Source organism: Eumetopias jubatus, unplaced genomic scaffold, assembly GCF_037043125.1.
Source record: "Eumetopias jubatus isolate StellerSeaLion01/CBP00866 unplaced genomic scaffold, mEumJub1_p1.0 scaffold_12, whole genome shotgun sequence".
NCBI classification, from domain to species: Eukaryota; Metazoa; Chordata; class Mammalia; order Carnivora; family Otariidae; genus Eumetopias; species Eumetopias jubatus.
The window spans coordinates 18,786,396-18,811,195 of record NW_028274818.1 but is presented as its reverse complement, the minus strand read 5'-3'; the positions used below and the strand labels follow the sequence as shown (position 1 = coordinate 18,811,195).

The following is a 24,800-nucleotide window of genomic DNA, read 5'->3' as shown; positions in this document are numbered from 1 at the left end:
TAGTTTTCTCAGATCGATTTTTTTTTATGTCTGTTTGTTTCTAAAACACTGTCTGTTTTTTCTACAACAGTATATTGGTGGAAAGAGAGATATAAACAGGATGTTTACCTTTTAACATGTTAAGCAAAGAAAGGACAATCATCAGTAGTGAGAGCAGAGTACACTGTAAAAACTGAAATATAATTTCAAAAGAGCTGCTATACCCAAAATATTATAAGACTTTAGCATAAGGAATAATGTGATCTCTCATTACCAAAAAATAGAATAACATCTTTGGGTTAAAACGATACATCAAAAGTAAAACCTACGAACAATTACATTTAAGCTATGTTTGCATTGGTTAGTCCTATGAGAAGGATTTCTACTCAAATAGCAGTTCTCTATAAGTAAAACTCACATGGAAGCAAAACAGACATTCAAAATAAGATCTTCCAGTGTAAGGAAATTGAATGACCAGGAAGATATCTACCATAAATGTACGGTTGTTTTGTTTGTTTATTTTGTTTTGTTTTTGTCTGGGTGGAATGGTATACATTATTGGTTGGTAGACTAACCCAAGGGCAGAGCCATGATAACATAAAATACAGCCAATCTATAAGAGTTATTTTCATCACAGTAAAGAAATAAAAAGCAAAACAACTAATCTGCTTTGATTGTGGATCCTCTGTGTTCTGCTCTGGGTGTCTCTGCATTCCAAGAATCAAGCTGAAGAGGATTCTCTTTGGAACATGCTGTCCTTCTGGCAGAGGGGAAAAAGCTAAAGAATTTGTGTAACTTTGCAGTGCTGCTCAAAACTTGTACTAGATCATGGCCTCCTGGCTTTCAGGTATTCCACCAACCCAAGTGTTATCCTTTCCCATACCAAGTTAAAGGAAATCACTCATGAGCTGTTTATAGTTCTGTACAATGGAACATTAATCCATGTATGCGTATTTGCATCCGTGATTGCGCAGAAAGTAATTGCAAAAATTAGTGCAATCTGCCACATCATCATTATTGATTTATCCATAGGATTCTTTTACTCATTCTACTATCCATTGTTTTTTGACTTGTTCTAACCTTTTGAGAGCATTCCTTTTATCCTCAATAACTGTATATATGAGAATGCAAATTGAGAAAATCCAAGGAAAACACAATAGTACAAAATTTCTTTAAAATTTTTCTTCCTCATGGACATAAAATAAATGATTTGAAAATCAGGACAGAAAAGGTGAGGTCCACAGCATATCAAATATACCTAATCACTTCTTATGAACCAATCACAGGGTAACATTAAAGTCATGATTGTTTTTTTGTTGTTTTATTGTCTTCTGTTTTGCATTCTCTCTGAAAGCATCCTTCAATATGTGCTTTTAATGTCCATAATCTACCGCAGTATTTTAGTTGTAAAAGACACAGCTGCATGATTTCTGTGTGAAATAATCACATCTTTTTATATCCACAGTCATTAATCCTTTTTACTTTCTAACAAACTCAGAATGTTGAATCGTTTTCAGAATCACATTTAGTTTTTACAAAATGTGTGGATGTCCTTTGGTACTCATGTCATGCTTATGAGCTACAGCTGGTTTAAAAAATAGGAATAAAAATTACATTTCAACACAAATTTTTAGTTGATTGAATAATATCTCAGTTTTTAAATCTGAATATTGTGTGTTACTTATGTAGAATTCTGATGACCTTTTATAACTGAATACTTGAGAGTTACAACTAAAGAATGCTTTCTTCTTTCTCTTTTTTTTGCATTCTTTTTTTCTTAAAGCTGACTGTAAAAGTTTCAAAGACCATAAAGACCATAAACATCACAAAAACATGGTAGTTAAAGGGGCGCCTGGGTGGCTCAGTGATTAAGCGTCTGTTTTCAGCTCAGGTCAGCTCAGGTCATGATCACAGGGTCCTGGGATCTAACCCCACATCGGGCTCCCTGCTCCGCGGAAGCCTGCTTCTCTCTCTCCCACTCCCCCTGCTTGTGTTTCCTCTCTCGCTGTCTCTCTTTCTGTCAAATAAATAAATAAAATCTTTTTTAAGAAAGTGGTAGTTATATATAATTAAAAAAATAGACTTTTTAGAGGAAAGAAATAGACTTATTTCCCATGTAGATTGAGTAGCCTTGTCAAAATTCTTAGGTATTTAACAATCCATGGTTTATAACCCTTGAAATTTAGCATAAACTACCCAGTTTACATCACATAGTTGTCTAGTTTGTTATAAATAAGGGTTTAAAACAAGGTATTCTTAAGAACAATTTCGGTAATTTAGACTGCCTCACATGCTTCACTATAGGGAAAGCTTTAGCATACATGGGTTAATGTTCAACTGTAGAAAAGAACTGTAGAAAGAAAAGAGTGCTTTCTCTTTATCAGTTTATTGGAAAGAATAACCAACTGCTATCTTTAATCATCGCATGTATATTGATTATAAGATCCACTAGAAGATAATTTTGACTAAGTCCAGGTTCCTGTGGTGAAATTTAGTATCTATGAAATGCTAACTTGTAAAAATTTAAAACCTCCTCATTTTCTGTTAGGCCCTAAATTTAAAAAAAAAAGGAAAAGAGAGGAAACCAACATTTACTGTACATATTATATGTGTTCTGCCAGGTTCTATGGATAAATTATATTGCTTAGTCTTTTCAAACAGATGAGAGTAGGATATTGCTTCTGTTTTAGAGATGGAAATGCTAAGGGCAACTGTAACTTTACCAAAGCCCCACAGTCATCAAGTTAGAGGACTATGAGCTGTCAGGATTTGCCTTCACATACACCTGACTCCAAAACTCACATTTTCCTTTCTCTTATTGTATCATATCTCCTTCAAATTAAAACAACAACAACAACAAAGAATGAACTGTAAAACTATTAATACACGTGTATAAAGATTTATAGTATTTTTCCTTTGATTTTTTTTCTATTGTCTATAATATATATTTGCTCTCAGGACAGAAGGAGGAAAACACATTTACCTGTACCTTACAAACAAATGTGGACTCCGAAAAACAAAGGAAATATTTTTTTTAAATCTCCACTGGATAAGAGAATGGAAGCTGTTCTTACTCATGATGATGATTAGGGGCCATCATTTCTCTATGGACATCTTTGATTGCTTAAACCTATATTACCATTTATTATTCATATCATAACACAGGACCACTCTGAAATAGTAATCCCTAGCTCTTGTTATGTGTCATTTTCCAAATTATCACAGGACAGCCTAACATCTACAAAACATTCTTAAATCAAAGCTTTTAATTTGCTTTTTAAAAATAAAACTATGCTACTACTCTCTTTTTGTGTGATATATGACTCAACTGAGGTCCCAATAAAGAATTTTCACCTGAAGGGTGAAGACATAGAGAGGGATATAGTATTTAAAGGACTATTTTGAGAGATATTTACTCACCATTTGTGGATACAGATGGTAGGATGAGGGTCCATGCATTTATTAAAAAATAAAAAAAGGAGGATTCTGTTCATCACAAATAAGACAAAATAGCTAAAATTACTACAGATATGTAGATATGGAATGAGTTGTTTTATTATAAATTTTAAGGAATTGAGGTAGATAAAAGAGAATAATACCATGCCAACAACTTTTGAATTCTTACTGTAGTCCAGTCATATTCTAAATCCTTTACAGATATTATCTGTTTCATGTATGTAGCTACTCTTTGAGGAATACTCTGCTCATGTTACATGAAAAGAAACTGAGTCAAGTTATACAGTTCAAGATCATTCAGTTACTAAATAGAAGCCAGTACTAAAACCCAAATCTCTTTGGCACTAAAAGTTGGCACACTTACATCTAAACTATAATAATTAGCGATGCCTGGGTGGCTAAGTCGGTTAAGCGTCTGCCTTAGGCTCAGGTCATGATCTTAGGGTCCTAGGATCGAGTCCTGCATCGGGCTGTCTGCTCCATAGGGAGCCTACTTCTCCCTCTGCCTCTGTCTCTCATGAATAAATAAATAAATAAATAAATAAATAAATAAATAAATAAATATTTAAAAATATTTAAAAAATAAACTATAATAATTAATTCTATATTTTTCTTTCTTCCAGCACCTCATAATTCAGTGCAAGAGTCCATTCTAGTGATCTAATTATCTCTTCTGCTCAATGATGCATAATTTTTCAATTCATGTTGGACAACTCCAGTAATAAGAAAATCCACTACTATCCAAAAAGAGATAGTGACGATGATCTCTTCACATATTTAAATGGCTTTCTTGAATTGCCAGAAGGCAAAACTAATTTCCAATAAATCAATTGAACCCATATTTTGAATTTAATATATTAATGAATTGAAGAAAAGATTAGATTAGATATTATTTTAAAGAATAGGCAGTTAAGCTTCCTTCTCTCTATAGGAATCTGTAGAAAACGTGAATGCTAGGCGTTAAACTTGGATATTCAGATATATTTTCTAAATGGAATCATCTTAGAACTGCCAAATCATCCAGAATTTCATTTTAGTCATAATATTAAAATCATGAACTTAACTAGTTACTTTAAAAATTTTATTATGAATAAATGTTTTAAATCATTCTCACTTCTTTCTTCTGGCCGGGCTGTATCCTACTGTATAGATGCAACCTGGTTTATTCTTACTAATTAGGTAGGTATCTGTGTTGCCACAAATATACAAATAAAGCCACGGTAAGAAGACTTTTGCATATTTTAGCTAGTGTTTTTTGGGATAGATTCTTAAAAGTAGGATTGCTGAGTCAATTATTGCTAACTATTGCCAAATTTCTCTCTATAGTTACATCATTTTGCATAACTATCAGAAATATATCAGAGGGCCCGTTTTCCTTCCAGTTTGCCAACAGCTTTGGCAAAGTCGTCAAACTTTTGGATTTTGGCAAATTCCATAATTGCAAAGTGATATATCAATATATTTTAATTTGCATTTCTTGTACTATTTTAACCTATATTTCCTGTATTTTCTGCTTTATGAAAAGTGTTGCCATTAAAGCAACTTGGCAAGTCTTAGTCTTTAGCCCTCATTACACAATGTTTTTCTTTTACCCATTTAATAATTTTGGGCCTGAATTCTACAATATTGGATATCAAGACTGTTAACTTTGCTTCCTTTTTATTTACATTTACCAAGATCTTTGCCATTTTTTTTTTTTAACCTTTCTTAATGAGACATGTCTCTTACTGTATTAGTCCATTTGGGCTGCTAACAAAACACCACAGACTGGGTGGCTTATAAACAGCAGAAATTTATTGCTCACTGTTCTGAAAGCTAGAAGTCCAAGATCAAGGTGCCAGCATGGTTGCGTTAGGACCCTTTTTAGGGTTGCAGACTTCTTGTATTTTCACACGGTGGAAGGGGCAAGGGATCTCTCTTGGAGTCTAGAAAGACACTAATTCCATTGATGTGGGCTCTGATATCATGACCTAAGCATCTCCTAAAAGCCCTACCTCTTCATACTTTCATCTTTGGGGGTTAGGATTTCACATATAAGTTTTGAGGGGACACAAACCTTCAGACCATAGCACTTGCATGGGTGATAGATGCTCATTATGAGTTCTTAGACTACGACAGAATTATTGCTCTTCGTACATCCATGTTCAGGAGGTTTGTTTTGGTACTCTCCTACAGCGTGGCACATGGGTCACTCTTTTCCTCAGATTCATTGGTCTTTCTGAGATACACTCACTCACACTTCCACACTAGTTCTCCTCTTTTTCTGGGGGTAAGTAATCACTGGGGATTTTTTGTTTGTTGCTATAGGAATTTACATAATATTTTCCCTTTTCTCTTTCAGATGTTCCCACCTGAAAGATATTTATCATGCACATGACCTAATGCTGTTGATAATTGACCCACTCATTCATTTTTTTGAAGGATTTTTTTTTTTTTTTCAGCTGTTCTAGTTAGGCTATTTGATTTCCAGTATGCATGCTGGGATCCAAATACAAACTGAGAATGTGACCTTTCAGAAATAACATTGTTAACACTTTACTTCTGATATCAATTGACCCGATCTCTTGCTTTATCTGTTCTTATAAGCTGTTACTTAGGATTGGATAGTCACCAAGGATATGTCATTTTAAATTTAGTATTATTTTATTTATTTGGTATTTTATAAAACTGGCTTGTCAATTTGTAAGTGGGCATAATGCCACCAGAACAGTGGGTTCCTGAGAGAATGAGAGTAAGCATCAAGTCTGACAATTATACGCTAGATGAATATCCAAGAATATGGAAATCTGAAAACGGCACGTTCTTAATGTTAAATTTAAATACCATTGATACTTTTTGTAAACATGTGAACACTGAAAATTGCAGCTTAATTATATTATACTTCAAATTTCACCTTCAAAAATCCATTGTCAATACCTAAATCTTCCATGGAGTTTAATGATTTCCACAGAGCTTATTAACACATAATATTTTTATGTAATGCCACATGTAGGAAACCTCTGAATTTAATTCATATATGCTTACATAACTATATATGCATATGTATGTTTTCTCTGCATTTTCGAGGTTCAATTAAAAATGGCTAGGGGCACCTGGCAGGCTCAGTCTGTACAACATGGGACACTTTATCTTGGGGTTGTAAGTTTGAGGTCCACGTTAAGTGTACAGTTTACTAAGATAAAATCTTTAAAAAAAATGGTTAAGTGTTTAGTAATGTGCTTGGTCATGTTTCCATTAGTCATGCTGATCCACGGTAAACATTTCTGAGCATATACAATTTTATATCATGCACCCCACTTAAGTTCCATTTACATATTTGCCATTCTTAATTTGCTTTTGTGTCATATAGGTGCTAGGTAAACTAAACTATATGAGAAAGTCAATAAAATCTAGAGAAATTGTTCCACAAATGCTAGCTATTCAACATTTACTAAATAAGTATTTACAGGCTTCAATAGCTCACGTACCTTTCTAGGCACATGAGAAATATTCATGAACAACACAAAAGTTGACTTTTGTTGCTTATCACTCTTTTGTTTCATTATGCCTGTCATCTACACTTCCTCACCTGCAGAAAATTGAAAAATTGATTATAAGTGGAAAATGGAATAATTTTAAATATTATTAATGCAGGAGAGGAGTCACTCACAATTTTTGTGGACAAGCGGAAGCTGAGCAAAAGATCTGAAGGAAGTGATTCCAGCACCAATAGCTCTATGGTCACACTGGAGACGCTACATCAACTAGCCGCTTCCTATTTCATTGACAGGGACAGCACCCTTCGGAGACTTCACCACATTCAAATTGCATCCACTGCCATTAAGGTAAGAATGAGTTTACCCTAAAATGATGTCATACCATGATTTTTCCTAGCTCCAAAATGCATCTCTATATATTTGCATGTATCACTGATTTAAACAATTATGTTCTAAAAAAAACAGTCACATTTCCATTTGTCATAAGTTATGTAATAGATTTCGATGAAATGGTGTGTCTGTAACTTTGTGACTTGATAACTGGGTCAAGGTTTTTCATGCCCTAATGTTAATTGAAACACACTTGAACTGTGTAAGTGTCTGAGGTACAGAGTCTCCCTCATAACATGTGTGTGGATAAAACTTTGTTTTAATAACAATTTATTTTGTGAATATTCCTATTTTATAGTATTTATTTAAAAACATTCTGAGAAGGTGCTGCTTTAGGCTCAAAATGGTCAGTGACACAAAAGTCATTAAGAAGTCCTGGTTTAAGGAATATTTCCCCCCCGCATCCTTTAACAATATAATTAAGAAGTACAAGTATTTGTGTGTAAGTTTCTGCAAGTCAAGACACAGCATAGTATAGAATTAGGTAAGCTCCATGTGTTCACTAGAATCCTTTCCCTCTGACTATCCTAAGGTTAATTTCACCAAAACTAAGAGAAAGTAAGAATAAGGTGCCTTTAATTTTTTTTTAAAAAGAGAGAGAAATAGAGGAAGAGAGACAGACAACAGTTTCTCAAACACCAGATTTTTTGACACATTTTTCTGGCAGTTTAAATCAACATGTTATTGTGTTTGGTCAACGGACATTGCCAAATAAAGAATCATCACAATGTGATAGGGTGATCCTGGACTAAGTTAGCAAGAACAAAATAACATATAAAGAGCATTTCTTGGTGTTTCACCTGTAAGATTTCATAATCAATGCAAAAAGCAGTTGTCAAATTTATGATTTTAAAATTAATAGTTGTGTTTTGTAAGTTAATAAAAAAGTTAGTACTTCAGTATTTTGGGAATGTTAGGAAAAATTAGTCTAAGCCATATATCTTGTGCGAGATGTTCTGGAGTGATACAGCGATATCTTTAGCTTATGGGTTACACAAATAATACTACCTGTCTTCCATATTCCTGGTAGATGAAGTTGGGAAGAAGACTTCCGTAGATATGAATTACACAATTATAGTTAGTCTACTTCTGATTGTAGGATTTCTGTTATATTGGATAATCAAGACTATAAATAGCATTTATCCTGGATAGATAAAACTGTAGCCAGCATGAATGTAGATATTTTAGTTAATTAGAAAATATTGTAAGATAGGGTATTAGAGACGGTTAGCTTGAGGTTGCTGAGGACAAATAGACTTTTTCAGAAATCAATCTCAATGATATAAACAGTAACAAAGTGTATTTTCTAATAGAAGACATCGTTATTGTAAGTATGTTTATTATATGGCTATTGATTTTTTTTCTCAGCACCAAGTAGAATTATGCAGTGGGGTTTTGTACTTTACTCAGGAGGAAGTATTCATTCACAGTTTATGTCAAAACTTAACGAAGGGTCACCAAGGACTTGGAACAGGACTTGGGTCTGGAGAGGCCTGGTCGCAGGAACAGGATCTTAGGGACAAAGGCATCTGCTTGTCTCTAGGCACTAAACTGCACACATGTGCTTATCCCACCTGAAGGCAGAGCTGGAGGATACCCGCCTGCCTGCCCTGATAGGACTGGGCCTTGCTGGCTGGGTGCAGTGTCATCTACTGAGACAGGAGGGACCCCTAGCTGTTGGAGAAGCCCTGGACCTCATCAGGCAGCAAGTCCAAATTGGGACTGACTGTTGCCCATCTTTAGCTGCCACCTCAGGGTGGTTTTTGGCGGATGGGCCCCCTCCTCACTGGAGACTATGCAGGGGGGTGGTGCTTGGGCCGCAGCTCCACAGTCTGGAGGGCCTGGCAGCCCCAGGTGGGGTAAAGGGTTGGGTACTCCATCTGCATGTGAAACAGTTCAGAGTGGCTAGGGATTGGGAAAAATTTTTTTTTAAATCTTAGTGCATATTTGTATGTGATTCTGTTCTCCCATGAGTGAAGTACCTACCACAAAAATCAACGTATTTTAATGGTGTAAAGTATTGCACACAGGCATTGTTCTCCGACCCTGGTGATTCAACTCTGGTGATACAACTGTGTGATAGAAACGAGCTTTAAAGAGGTAACTCTTAGAAGTCAGTGATCTAAGAGCGGCTCTGAGAAAGAGGAGGGAGTAACCTGGAGTGTGGGAGAGTAAACAGCCTCACCTTTAGAGCTCCAGGGAATATTCTTTATCCACTAACCATGGGAAGGCCTCCAGAGCACAGAATGGAAATCTTTCAACGTGTGTGCACAGAGTGGCTGCAGATGGAGAAGAGAAGTGGGGCTTTAGATCCGGGACAGGAAGCAGAGGGCAGGAGCGGGGAGGATGCAGGGATGGATAGTAAAGAGCAGTAAAAATATCTTGTGCTGTAACTGTGGGGGGGAAAAGGAAATGAGATATGTGCCAGGGACAACACCATGACTGAGAATATAGTCACAAAATTACGTGGGGAGTACAAGGGTCAATGAGTGGGAAACGGGAAAGAAGGGAGGACAATCAGACTTTGCAGGACTCAGCTAGGTCTGGATGGAGTTCTCTTCTGAGGCAGTTGTCATTTTAAGTGGTTGGTGATTTTCTGGTGCAACGTCAGCTGCTGTCGGGGTTACTGGAAAGCTCGAAGGGAAAGCTCTTGAGGAGGTCTATAGGCGCTTTTCTTGCTTGCACAACGGTATGTGCCTGGACATTTTTTCTGGGGAGAGTATCTTTTACTTTCATTAGTTATCAAATATGTCCCTACACGGATAAAAGGTGTCTCTCCTCAATTATAAGATTATAATTGCTTAGATGTAAATTAACAGAATAGGAAGGCCTGAGGATCGGGATCGGGGTGTGCAGGGGGGGAATCTAAGGGCATTCAGCCACTGAAATTCTTCATACTTGAATACATAGTTCACTGCAAAGTGCTTTTGTAGTACATTTGAAATCAAGAGCGTAACTCCTTTACTAAATCCCTAAAGGTTTACTGCAGTGTTTGTATATTTAAAATTTTCAACTAAAGGTAGCAAGATCCACAGTTTCTTTGATGAGGCAAAATGTTTTGGGTGTGAAGTGCCATGTAGTAGGCATTTAATTTCTTCAAGAAATGTATGAAGTTGTCTCTTGATTTATAGAATTTAGGAAACAGAGTATTGATAAAAAGTAAAGTCAAGCAAGATCATTATCAGATAACAGCAAAAATATAATTAAATCTGCAAAATCATGCCGCTTTTATCATGCTAATTCTTGCAAAAACACAAGAGTTGGACAAGTAGTGTTAACTATGAGCCAATCTCTAGAAAATGGGATAGAACAATTTGTTGTTTTTGTCTCTTATGATTATGAATATGAATGTAGGCTGCAGTTCATTAACACATCTAGAAATTTTAAAAAAGAGGCTCAAACACCTATGAAACTTAATTAACTGTCATATTATTCCAATTAGCAGCATTTATATCAAATATTCTTTCTCAATGTTATTTTTAATTCAATAACATGTCAAATGTAATTTCTAGAATTGGCCATTTTCAGAAGATTCAATTCAATTGACTCAAGTTACCTAAAAGATCACACTAACATGTTCTTTAAGTTTATTGCTAAATAGTCTAATAAATTTAATCTCATGTGATTGTCAATGAAAATATATATTTTGAGAAAATGTAATCTATCACCTGATGTAGTTTGTGCATTTTCCAAAACTTCCTTAATATCCTAAATTCTAAAAATCGGTTACATGCAGTGAGTAAAATTAAATTTTTTATCAAACACTTAAAAATTTTATTTTATTTTTTTAAGATTTTCTTTATTTATTTGACAGAGAAAGAAAGAGCACAAGCAGGGGGAGCAGCAGAGGGAGAGGGAGAAGCAGACTCCCCGCTGAATAGGGAGCCTGATGCAGAGCTCTATCCCAGGACCCTGGGATCATGACCTGAGCCAAAGACAGATGCTTAACCAACCCAGCCACCCAGGTGCCCCTCAAACATTTAAAAAATTTTAAAAGAACTAAGTTATTATTTTCTCAAAATAAGTACTGATGAATTCATTGTATTTCTGGCATTTTTCTTATACAGAAAAAAATCAGATTTTTAAAATTTTAGTGTTTACAAAATTTTTCCAACAAATTTAGGAAAAAGCACAAATAACGTTAAAATTACCTTGAAGGTCAACAACCCAACTAAAAAACCCACTCAAATGATATTTAGTGCCACTTAGTTTACTTGAGAGTGTTGGAGGTGACGTTGAAAAGAGGCTCCACAACTTTAGATCTATATTATTGAAATGATAGAAATTCATTAAATTAAAATTTATAATACCATTTATAAAATTAGGCCTGATAATAACTTTCCAAGAAGCATTTTTGATATATAAATTATTTGCTCTTTAAGAATAAAATCAGCAAAACCTCACAATTAATTTTTAAATTTTATTTCTATGTGTTCAAAAAAGCTTACCTTAAAAAGACATGAGATGAGAAAATTTACACATAAACCATTCATAATAATTGAAGGTTTGATTTCAATATTAGTTTGATTTTCAGAAGGGTTCCCTTAGTAAACTCTAGGGTTTTAAAAGGACATTTTAACTTGCATACAAATTTAAGCACCTTGGTACAATACTAGTCATACATTTAACTTAATACATTTGATAATTCTGATAGTTTTTTCAAATTCACAAAAAAAGCATATCTGCATTTTTTGTGTATACATATTTACTTGCTCCAATATTTTTTAGCCTAAAGGAATAGTATATTATTCCAGAATAATTAATATATATAAATTTAGTGTCATTATTAAATTCATAAGACATTTTTTCAGGAAAATTAAGGTTCATATTTTTAAAATACTCAAACTTCCATATTCTTGATAATAATTTTCTGCATTTTATTACCGGACTTTATTTCCTTGTGCTGAGCTTTCTCTACTTTTGATGAAGTCCTAATTTGCTAGAGAGCAAAAGCAGAATCTGTTTATATTTTTGTTTTATTTTTAATCAAAATAGCTATACAGAGTGGCTACCAGATGGTAAATTAGGAAAATTAAAATTAAACTCAACTATTTAGATGAAATCCTTTTTTTAAATTTAATCCCAGTATAATCAATATACAGTGTTATATCAGTTTCAGGTGTACAATATATGATTCAATAATTCTAGACATTACTCAGTGTAGATTAAGTCTTAATTATACAAATCAGGAGTAAATTTAAAACTTCTATTTGTGACATTTTTCTGCATCTGTTTCCTTCTGCTCCACTTTTCCAGCTGTGTTCCTAGTATGTATTCTGTGTTGTAACTGAGTGCCGACTAAATTATCTCTTCCACTTACAAAAAATATGTAAAGTGAAAAAACATGAAAAATAAAATCAATAAATGTATTTAATATTAAATAAAATTAAAAAATCTCTAAATAGACTTGCTTCTAACCAAGATGTTATAACAGGGACTGGATCCACCTTTCTACATAATACAAAAAAAAGATTAAAAAATATAAAAATACTGATTTTAAGACACTGAACCATGGGCAAAAAAGGACAGTGATCCATGAGAGATGGGAACAACCAAGGTGAGGTCTTATTGTCTTGAAAGAATTTTCCGGATATGGTACAGGAAAAGAAAATGCAAGAAGAGACCAAAAGATTCCATAAGTTGAGGAAAACCTTCAGAGTTTAGTGAGACCTAGGTGTCTTCTAGTTTGTTGGATAGATTCCCAAAGAGGGGAAAGCAGTGGAGAGATAGAACCCCAGAGAACTGCAGAGAGTTGCCCTTGGGTATTTAACAGAATACTTTTGAGTGTATACATATGAGAAATTACCGGACATCCAGGAAGAAACCACGCTATAGGATTAGAGAAGAGTGTCTGGCACTCACACAGGGCCTAGAAAGGTGTTTTTATAAGCGGGAAGAGAAACAACAATAATTCGTGGAGCACTGAAAAAAGTCATGCCTCAGTCGTAAGGAATACAGGCATACCTGGAATAAATTGTGGGTTTGATCCCAGACCGCTGCAATAAAGTAAATATCAGAATAAAGTGAGTCAAATGAATTTTTTGGTTTCCAGTAAATATAGAATTTATGTTTACCTTATACTCTTATCTATTAAGTATGCAAATAGCATTGTGTCTAAAAAATGTACATACCTTCATTGAAAAACACTTCAATACTAAAAATGCTAACTATCATCTAAACTTTCAGTGAGTCAATCTTTTTGCTGTTGGAGGGTCTTGCCTCGATGTCGACGGCTGCTGCTGGATCAGGGTGACAATTGCTGGAGGCTGAGGGGGCTGTGACAGTCTTTAAAAATAAGACAATAATGAAGTTTACTTCACTGAACGACTCTTCCTTTCATTATTTCTCTGTAGCCTGTGATGCTGTTTGATAGCATTTTACCCACAATAGAACTTTCACAATTAAACCCTGCTGCTTTGTCAACTAAGTTTATGTAATATTCTAAATCTTTGCTGTCACTTCAACAGTCTTCATAGTGTCTTCACTGGGAATAGATTCCACCTCAAGAAACTATATTATTTGCTCATCCACAAAAATCAACTCTTCGACTGTTAAAGTTTGATCATGAGTTGGCAGTAATGCAGTCACATCTTCAGGCTTCACTCTCTAATTCTAGTTCTCTTGCTATTTCCACCATTTCTTACTTCCTCCACTGAAGTCTTGAACTCCTCAAAGTCATCCATGAGGGCTGAAATCAACTTCTTCAAAACTCATGTTAGTGTTGATATTTTGATCCCTTCCCATGAATCATGAGTGTTCTTAATGGCATTTAGAATGGTGAATCCTTTCCAGAAGTTTTCAACTTACTTTATCCAGATCCATCAAAAGAATCACTTTCTATGGCAATTATACCCTTATGGAATGTATTTCTTAAATAATAAGACTTGAAAATCAGTTACTCTTTGATCCAGAGATTGCAGAATGGATGTTATGTTAGCGGGCAAGAAAACATTAATCTTGTACATCTCTATCAAAACTCTTGGGTAACCAGGTGCATAGTCAATGAGCAATAACATTTTGAAAGGAATTTATTTTTCTGAGCAGTAGGTCAATAGTGGGTTTAAAATATTCAGTAAACCATGTTGCAGACAGATGTACTGTTGTCCAGACTTTATTGTTCCATTTATAGAACATAGGCAGAGTAGATTTAGCCATAATTCTTAAGGTCCCTAGGATTTTCAGAATGGTAAATGAGTATTGGCTTCAACTTTAAGTCACCAGCTGCATCAGCCCCTAACAAGAGAGTCAGCTGTCTTTTGAAGTTGTGAAGCCAGGCATTTGCCTCTCTAGCTATGAAAGTCCTAGAGAAAATGTTCTGATACAAGGCTGTTTCATCTACATTGAAATACTGATATTTAGTGTAGCCACCTTCATTACTGATCTGAGCTAGATCTTCTGGATAGCTTGCTGCAGCTTCTACATCAGCACTTGCTGCTTCACCTTGTATTTATTATATGGATGCTTTGTTTCCTTATTTTTTTAAAGAATTTTATTTACTTATTTGACAGAGAGAGAGAAAGCTCGAGCACAAGCAGGGGGAGCGACAGGTAGAGGGAAAAGCAGGCTCCCCACTGAGCAAGGAGCCCCATGTGGGACTCGATCCCTAGACCCTGGGATCATAACCTGAGCCAAAGGCAAATGCTTAAACCACTGAGCCACCCAGGCGCCCCAGTGGTTTGTTTCCTTAAACCTCATGAACCAATCTCTGCTAACTTTTAACTTTTCTTCTGCAACTTCCTCAATTCTCTCAACCTTCATAGATTTGAAGAGAATTAGGACCTTGCTCTGGATTAGGCTTTGGCTTAAGGAACTGTTGTCACTGATTTGACCTTCTATCCAGACCACTCAAACTTTCTCCATATCAGCAGTAAGGCTATTTTGCCTTCCTCCGCCTCCACCCAGCATTTGTGTGTTTATTTAAGTAGGACTTTTAAGCCTTTGAGAACATTTCCTTTGCATTCCCAACTTGGCTGTTTGGTGTAAGAGACCTAGATTTCAGCTTATCTTGGCTTTTGGCATGCCTTTCTCACTAAGCTTAATCCTTTCTAGCTTTTGATTTAAAGTGAGAGACATGCAATTCTTACTTTCACTTGAACACTTAGAGGCCATTGCAGGGTTATCAATTGGCCTAATTTCTATTTTGTTGTGTTTTAGGAAATAAGGAAGCCTGAGGAGAAGGAGACAGGGGAAGGGCCAGATGGTGGAGCAGTTAAAACACACACATTTATCAATTAAGTTCATTGTCTTATATGAGTGCAGTTTGTGGTCCCCCCAAACAATTACAGTAGTAACATCAAAGACCACTGATCACGGATCACCATAACAAGTATAATAATAATGAAAAAGTTTGAAATATTCTAAGAATTACCAGAATGTGGCACAGAGACACGAAGTGAGAAAATGCTGTTAGAAAAATGGCATCAATACACTTGCCCAACTAGGGTTCCCACAAGCCTTCAATTTGTAAAAACTGCAATATCTGTGAAACACAATAAAGTGAAACCCAATAAAATGAAGTATACCTAGTACACTTTGACCTAGACTGAGTTTTTCTCTGGACCCTGACTAACAAATTATAAAAATAAGATCCCAAATAATCAAACTGTTTCAAGAACTGCATTCCAGAACAAACCTTAAGAATATTTACAGGAATATAAATAAGTATGTCCAACATGCAACAAAGTAAGATTCATAATGTTAGCCATTTAAAAGTTCCAGACAGTGAAGAAGCAGGAAAACACAAACAATAATGGAGAGAAAATTCAGCCAACTAAAACTGACTCACAATGAATAAGGACATTAAAATTAGCAAATAAGAACATTAAAATGTTTATTATAACTGCATTCTACATTTATTAAAATAAAAGTAGAGACATGAAGATATAAAAAAGAACCAAATCAAACTTACTGCAATGAAGAATATAATCTTCAACATAAAAAATACATAGGATGAGATTAAAAACCTACAACATGGCACAAAATAAGATTAGTGAAATTGAGACATAGATACAGAGAATACAGTTATTCTCTAATGAAACGCACAGAGGGAAAACAAAGAATGTGAAAAACAATGAACAGTGAGCTGTGAGACAATTTCATGCAGCCACGAATATGTGTAATTTGAGTCTCAAAGGAAGACAATGGTGAAGGGAGCATGTAGTAGGTAGCTACTGCTATGTAACAATATTGTCATGAATTTAGAGGCTTAAAAAAAACCACATTATCATCTCTTTGACTTTGGGGGGTTGGGTGGGGGTTGTCAATGACCCAGGTATGGATTAGCTAGTTTCTCCAATCAGGGTGTCTACCTGAGCTAGATTTTCTCCTTATTCTCCATTTGGGGAGGATTCATTTCCAAACTTACATGTTTGTAGCACCATTCAGTTCCTTGGCAGTGTGAGGATCTCAGTTGGATTTGGTGGGAAGTGACATTCAGTTATTTGCCAATGAACCCATGCCATATGTCAGCTCACAACAATTTAATTTGTTTACTCAGGTTCAGCAAGGAAGAGAGTCATTATAAAATATTACAATGTTACATAATGTAACGATGGACATAAAATTACATAATCACATACATTATATCACCTTTGCCATTTCCTATGTTCAGAAACAAGTCACAGTGCCCACCTTTACTCAGTGGGAAAGGATTACAGAAGGATGTGCATACCATAGGAAGGGGTATTGGGAGCCACTTTAGAATCTGTCTACCGCAGACTTGAAATAAAAAAAAAAATTTGAAGAATTAATGATCAGTTTCTAAAGTTGATCAGTATTTAAATCCTACAGATCCAAGAAATTCAAGAAAAAGCAAACATGAAAAACCTCAAGAAAATGACAACCAGAGCACTTCATAATCAAATTGTGCAGAACCAATATTAAAGAGAATATCTTAATTTTCATTAGTTATCAAAAGAGTCCCTACATGGATAAAGATATCTCTACTCAAATAAAGCTTCCTAAGACTGTAAGTGCTTAGATGTACGTTAATGAGGTATGAGAATCGCGTACAGAGAAACAATGCTAAAGACGACAGCAAATTTCTTGGAAACAATGCAATTGAGAAAATAGTGGAGGTGTGATCTTTAAAATATTAAAAAATTCTGTCAACTTAGAGTTCATTTTTTAGCAAAAATGTTTCAAAGAAAGGAAAATACATTTGCAGATGTATAAAATCTGTAAGAATTCTGGGGTGCCTGGGTGGCTTAGTCCTTAAGCGTCTGACTCAGTTTCTGCCCAGCTCATGATTTCAGGGTCATGAGATCGAACCCTGCATGGGACTCCATGCGCTGTGCGGAGTCGGCTTGAAATTCTCTCTCTCTCTCCTTGCCCCTCCTGTGTGTTCTCTTGCTCTCTCTAAAATAAATAAATAAATAAAAGCTTAAAAAAAAATCTGTAAGAATTTCACCAGCAAACCTGAGCTAAAGAAATGATGTAGGGAATCTTTCAGTCAAGAATGAAAATGATGCCAGTCAGAAATATGGGTCTGCACAAGGAATGAAGAAACGTGGCAGGGGCATCCACATGAGTAATGTTATCTTTTATTATTATTAAATCTCTTTAAAAAAGAATAATTTCTTTCAACAAAATCACAATCAATGTATTGTGAAGTTTTATTGTATGTAGAAATAAATGATAGCCTAACAACATCATAAAGATCAGAAGAGGAGAAATGGAAGTATATGCTTATAAGGTTTTTGTACTATCAGTGAAATGATATAATTTGAAGGTAGATGATAAGAATGTATACTATGAATCTTAAAACAACATGAACACGTGGGAAAAATAGAAAACAAATAGCAAGTAGATAGGCTTTAACTATATCAATAATCTCATAAAAAATAGCTTAGACTCTCCCATAAAAAGCACAGATCATCACATCAGATTAAAAAAAATAAAGGAAGGAAGATCTAACTTTATGTCTATGCCAAGAAAATCACTTGAAATTTAAAAATAAGTTAAAAGTAAAATGATGCTAACACTGGAGTGACTATTTTAATATAAGAAAAATGTGTTTTAGAAAAGAATATTACCAGGAACAAAATCATTTCATAATGATAAACTAGTCAGTAATCCAGAGGAAATTATAATCCTAAACATTTAAGCCCCTGGTAACATAGCTTCAAAGTACATGAAACAATAAATTATAGGAGAGAAAAATATAATGAAGAAATCCATAATTATAGTCAGAGATTTTAACAGCCTTTTCTCAATCTTTGACAGAACAAGTAGAGAGGAAATTTGCAAGGGTATAGTAGATTTAAACAACACTATCATTCAAGCCTTGCAAAGTATGTATTGATAATAGACAGTTATCTGGAAAATCCTCAAATATTGAAAAACTAAATAACACATAATTCAGAGAAAAATCAAAAAGGGTATGAGAAATTATTTTGAACTGAATAAAATAATGAAAATACAACATATTAAAATCAATCAAATATTGGTAAAGCAGTACCTAGAAGGATATTTGCCAGAAACAATATTTTATTAGGAAAAAACGTGATAAAATAATGACCAAAGATTCCCTAAGAATTTAAAGATGAGCAATTAAACCCAAAGTAATCAGAAGAATGGAAAAAACAATCAAAATAGAAATCAATAAAGTAGGAGACAGAAAAAAGATAGAAAAAAATGAAACCAAATGCTGTTTTTTTTTTTTTGTTTAAAGTGTATCAGTAAAACTGATTAACATTTAGCCAGAATTATCAGGAAACAGAATAGTGAATAGACAAATTACAAATATCAGGAATGAGAGAGGTTACTATATATCACTATAAATTACACAGATATAAATGTTAACAAGGATAGATGGTAAACAACTTTGTGATTATAAATTTGGAAAACTAGTGGACACATTACTTGAAAGACACAAATTTCTAAAGCTCACTCAAGAGTAAATAATTTGAATGGGCCTAAATTTATTCAGCAAATTGATGTTTAGTTATAAACATTTTCTGCAAAGAAAACTCCTGGCCAAAATGTCTTCACTGTTGAATTCTAACAAACACTTTAAGGAAACAATAACAATATACACACCTCTTCCAGAACATTCAAGAGGGTTAAAAAAATTATTTAAATTCAACATTACTATGCTATCAAAATCAGACAAAGATACTACAAGGAAATAAAACTACAACTATCTCTCATCAATATAGAGATAAATATTTTTAAAATATAAGTAATTTGAAACCAACAATATATCAAAAGGATTCTGCATCATGACTACTTGGGATTTATCCTAGAAATTCAAGGTGAATAGCATTAAAAAAATCAACCAATGTAATTTATCATATCAACAAGGTCAATATAGAGATAGACACATGATAGATAGACATATGATAGAATCTTCTCAAAAGATACAGAAACATAGTTAGAAGAAGTCTGACATAAGATTCTGATTAAAAAAAAAAAAAAAACAGAAAACTGGAAAGAGAAAGGAACTTCCTTGACTTGACAAAAAGCATATATGAAAAACCTTTATGTAGCTGAGATGATACTCGATGGTGAAAGAGTAAATGCTTTCTCCTTAAGTTCAGGAACAAGGCAAGAATTTCGGCTATCACTTACTTTTACTGTAGTAGAATAATATAAATATTCTGTTAGTAATAATATGGAACATGCTAGTAGTAAATATTGTATTATAGGTTCTCACCAGTACTATCAAGCAATGAAAAGAAATCAAACATTCATATTTTAAAGGAATTAAACTTTCTTTATTAACAGAAGACATGAGTGTCTGTAGAAAATCCCATGAAATCTTTTTAAAAAGCTACCAGAAATAAAAAGGGATTTTATCAGTTATAGCATACATGATTAATTTGTTAAATCAGGTATATTGCTATTTACTAGCAACAGACAATCAGAAGTTGAAATTAAAGGGCACCTGGGTGGCTCAGTTGGTTAAGCGACTCCCTTAGGCTCAGGTCTTGATCCTGGAGTCCCAGGATCGAGTCCTGCATCGCTTCTCCCTCTGAGCCTCCCCCCTCTCGTGCTCTCTCTCTTTCTTATTCTCTCTCTCAAATAAATAAATAAAATCTTTAGAAAAAGAGGTTGAAATTAAAATTGATAAAAGATTTAAAAGTCCTGAATACTGAAACTGAAAAAATTACTTAAAAGCTAGTTATTATTTTAGTATTTTCATTACTCTACTTTAAGTACACACATACCCACAATACGTGTGTGTATACCTATATATATATATACACACACACACATATCCATCCCTCAGACTGTCCTCTCCCTTTGTGTGTCTCTGGTTCTCAATCATACTATTGTCTTCTGCCCCCCATTTTTTTCCTGATGACTAGTTAGCCATCATTACTGCAATTTTATCTTGAATGCAATGTTTCACTTTCTCCGGCAGATTTTAAGGTTTTCTTTTTAGTTTGGACTTTCAAAAGATTGACTATAATATGCCTTGATGTGTTTTTTTCTCCTTCTGGGACTTTTTCTCTGGGACTCTGAGGCTAGACTGTTTGACATTGTCCTTACAATCTTACACTGTTTCACATTACCATTCTTTTTTTCTTTGCTCTTCAGTTTGATTAAATTCTAATGGCTTGTCTCGAGTTTATTCATTTTTTTCACTTAATTGCTTAATCTAATGTAAAGCCAATCAAATAATTTTTTTTCATTTATGGTACAATATTTTTCATTTCTACCATTTATATTTGTTTATTTTTTATAATTTCTCTTTGCTGAAATTCCCTACTTGATTTTGTATGTTGGGTCTAATTTTACTACTAGCTATTTTAGCATAGTCATTATTATTTTAAAATTCCTGTCTGGGAATTTCAACTTCTCATTCATATCTGAGTTTCTTCCATTGACTATTTCCTGTCTTGCCCATTGGGTTCACATTTCTTGCCTTTTCACATATTAGTATTTACCATTCTGTGTAAAAACAAAAAAGAATTCACAAAGATACAGAAAACATTAAAGTAAATGTTATTTCCTGTGAAAATAAGCGTACCCCTTCTTCTATTAGGTTTCTATTATGTATAGCTGAATCAGACTAATTTGGAATTGAGGTAGACCTGTGCTTTATTGAAAATTTAACTTGATCAACTGACATCTGTCTTAAGATAGTCTGAAGGCAGCATCAAGTCTTTACATTTAGAAGAACATAGGATCTGGCCAAGAGTGAGATTCAGATAACCACATTCTTTTCAACCCAACTACCAGCTTTCTGAATCATGGGAAATTTTTTTTTGCTCTAAGATTTAACTACCAATCTCTTGGAATCCTGCAGAATTGTCCTTGTACTCCAGTCTTGTCCTGGCTTTGTACATACTGGAAGATGATTTTCCTCCTTGCTGTTGTGTCCCTAGCATTTAAAAGTTCAATGCCTGGTACTTGGTCAAAGCCTGGAATGCCTCAGAAACATCCTTATCAGCTCTTCCCATTTTGTGCCCTGTACTTGGTGAAAACCAGAAGTACCTTGGAGCGTTTCTCTCAGTTCTGTTACTCCGCTCAAACTGTTGGCTGCCACAGCCTTATCCCTGGGGAAAGACTGTGTGCTTCAGAGATTTCTCTCAGCTTTGCTCCTTTGCATCGAGCACCTATGTACCATCCCTTGCACTCCGTGAAGGCTCATGACCATTTCACTGGTTGCATGTACACCCATTTTGGGGCTTTCTGGTATTTTACGCCATCATATCACAAACACAGACATTAAACATTTTTTTTCAGCTTCTCTTTATCTTATCCGTTGCAGATGTATCCTTTCCCCTCTCTCTGCTTCTGAAGATGAGAGCAGCCATGCCTCCCTTTCCTCTCAGAAAGAGCTGATCATTCTGATTTCAGTTCATTGATAGCATCCACTGTTCTCTTACAGTTAAACAAAAACTTTGAATTTGAGTTTATCTGACTGACTTTCACTGTTAGGTTAAGATTGATAGTCTCTTGTGATTTTCTACATCCTCACTAGAATTGCAAGTCTTTCCTTTTAGCTTTTGCTATTTTATTCCCATTTCCTTCTATCCCATGATAAGTGTGTGTGTGTGTGTGTGTGTGTGTGTGTGTGTGTATTTGTTCAAAACACTGTATTGTATTACATTAGCTTCTTTCTCATAGAAAGTCATAGAGACTTCCTAGAGATACTAAGACACTTCAATTTTTTTTAGGTACTCCATTACCTTTCTAGCATTACTTTCTGGTAAAGTGCCTGGGCTCCAATATCATGCCTTTCTTCCCCCTTAGAAACTTTAGAAGCAACTAAGAAGTACTTGTAGAAATCACCAAGATTGAAGTTAAAACATATGCCTTAATTTCAAGCCATCGTGTTAAAGAATCAGTCACAATAGGCTTCCAAACAGTTCTCCCCCAATTCAACTTAAATAACTAACACTTTCCCTCAAGGCAGAACGTGCTCCCATCAGCATAACCTGTGAAAAAATACACCAGATTTTACCTTCTCCGATGGATCTACCCAAGTGGTATTTCAGAAAGAGCCGAGTTGAGGGGCGCCTGGGTGGCTCAGTCGTTAAGCGTCTGCCTTCGGCTCAGGTCATGATCCCAGGGTCCTGGGATCGAGCCCCACGTCTGGCTCCCCGCTCCGCGGGAAGCCTGCTTCTCCCTCTCCCACTCCCCCTGCTTGTGTTCCCTCTCTCGCTGTGTCTGTCTCTGTCAAATAAATAAATAAAATCTTAAAAAAAAAAAGAGCCGAGTTGAGCAGGTACAATCCTACCTTTCGATATCACTAATCAAGCATTCTTTTATCTCTGATGGAAGATATTGAATATGGGAGGGAGATGGGCTATGAGAGAGTATCAGGGTTACGCTAACAAAATTCTTGTCAAGGAAACATTTGGCAAAGTAAAATACACTTTCTCTTCTAACAGCTTCTAGGACATCTTCCTTAGATTAAATAGGACCAGGGCCTCAAAGTTCTCAAAGTCATCCTCTCTATATAATGTGACTACTTTTCTTATCATTATATTGTCATCTAAATAAGTCTCTATTATTACATAGTACATTATCCTCTCCCATGAAAACAATTAGATGACATTTTAAAAAACATAATAAATGTTGATTACAGTCACCCTGCCTTCATCCAGGAAAACAAGGCTGTTTTGATTTTGCTTTCTTTTGTTTTGTTTCAATATAGCTATCAATATTAGATCATGAAATTTATGCAAATCTTTGTTTGTTATTTAACCTTATTTAGAGATTGGAGGCAAAAGTCAATAGCATTGTGTTAGGGGTCATGTCTTCCTAGTAGAACCAAACTAGGTTATTAGAAACAATGATCTGGAACACAGACTCTCACAAGCAATACTTTAAATCAATAAACTCTTGAACTCTATTTCTTCCCACATACAAATTCAACTTATAGTTTCCAAAGGAATAGAAAAGGAGTAAATGTCAAGTGATACCACCAGGAAAGGGCTCTTCTATTGCACTAAATCCATTTTGGCTGCCCACCGTGGTCGTATAGTCTGGTCCCCCTGCAAATATCAACAGAGTACCCAAAGATAGGTCTAAAAGTCACCTGGAGGCCGATTTATTTGCACTTCCTGCATTCCCTGTCTCTTAATTGTATTTGTGTATGTGTATGAATGTTCTCCCATGTGAGTGTGTGTGTGTGTTTGACTGGCAGTGTTTATTAAGAGAGCTCTGAGATGTTAACTGATACCCTCCCAGATCCCAGCTTCCCTGCAACCAATCAAACGAACCTGATCTACAAAATTCCAACTGCCCTAGAAAACTGAAATCAACATCAGTATGCATATCTGAATATTCCTCCAAAAATTAAAATACATTTTAAAAATAAGTATAAAAGAAAAAAAAACCTTTCGAGTCTAGTCAAATATTTTGTCAATTGCACAAAGAGAACTTTGTTTTTATTTCTTATGTATTTTTGTTCTTAAAAGAGGAAGTGAATGATATTAAAATACGGTCACATTCAACAAATTGAGGCTATAACTGTTACTTGAACTTCTTCCCAATTTAGTGTGTTACACTAAAAAGATACAACTACCTAATACTAGGTAGTATGATCTTATGTAAATTTAATGTTCATTTTAAAAACAACCCTACTGAGATATAATTCATATACCATATAATATATTTAAAGTGCCCAATTCAGTGTTTTTTAGTTATGTTCACAGATCTGTACAATCGTCACCACAGTGAAATTTAAAACATCTTCATCCCCTTAAAAAAATAACAAAAACAAGACCCTTTAGCTACAGTTCCCCTCTGTCCTACCCACCCACACCCAGCTCTATTCTATTTTCTGTCTCTATAGATGTCCGCATTCTGGGTTTTCATATGAATAGTATCATATAATATGTGGAATTTTGTGTCTGCTCTCTTTCACATGTTATAACGTTTTCAAGGTTCATCCAAATTGTTGCATGAGTCAACATTTTTCCCTTTTTATGCCCGATGAATATTCCATTCTATGGATAAAACACATGGTTTATTCATTCATTTGTTGATGGACATTTGAGTTGTTTCTACTTTTTGACTATTATGAATAATGCTGCTATT

At 34.7% G+C, this 24,800-nt stretch overlaps 1 protein-coding gene across 2 annotated transcripts in view; it reads left to right on the top strand.

The window, feature by feature from the left end:
• BRINP3 (BMP/retinoic acid inducible neural specific 3) overlaps positions 1-24,800 on the top strand; it is a 364,729-nt gene that overhangs the window by 174,096 nt on the left and 165,833 nt on the right. For both annotated transcript variants that reach the window (XM_028104768.2, XM_028104769.2), the window contains one exon: positions 7,069-7,259. In XM_028104768.2, coding sequence (XP_027960569.1) covers positions 7,069-7,259 — 191 coding nt within the window. The remainder of the gene's footprint in view (positions 1-7,068; positions 7,260-24,800) is intronic.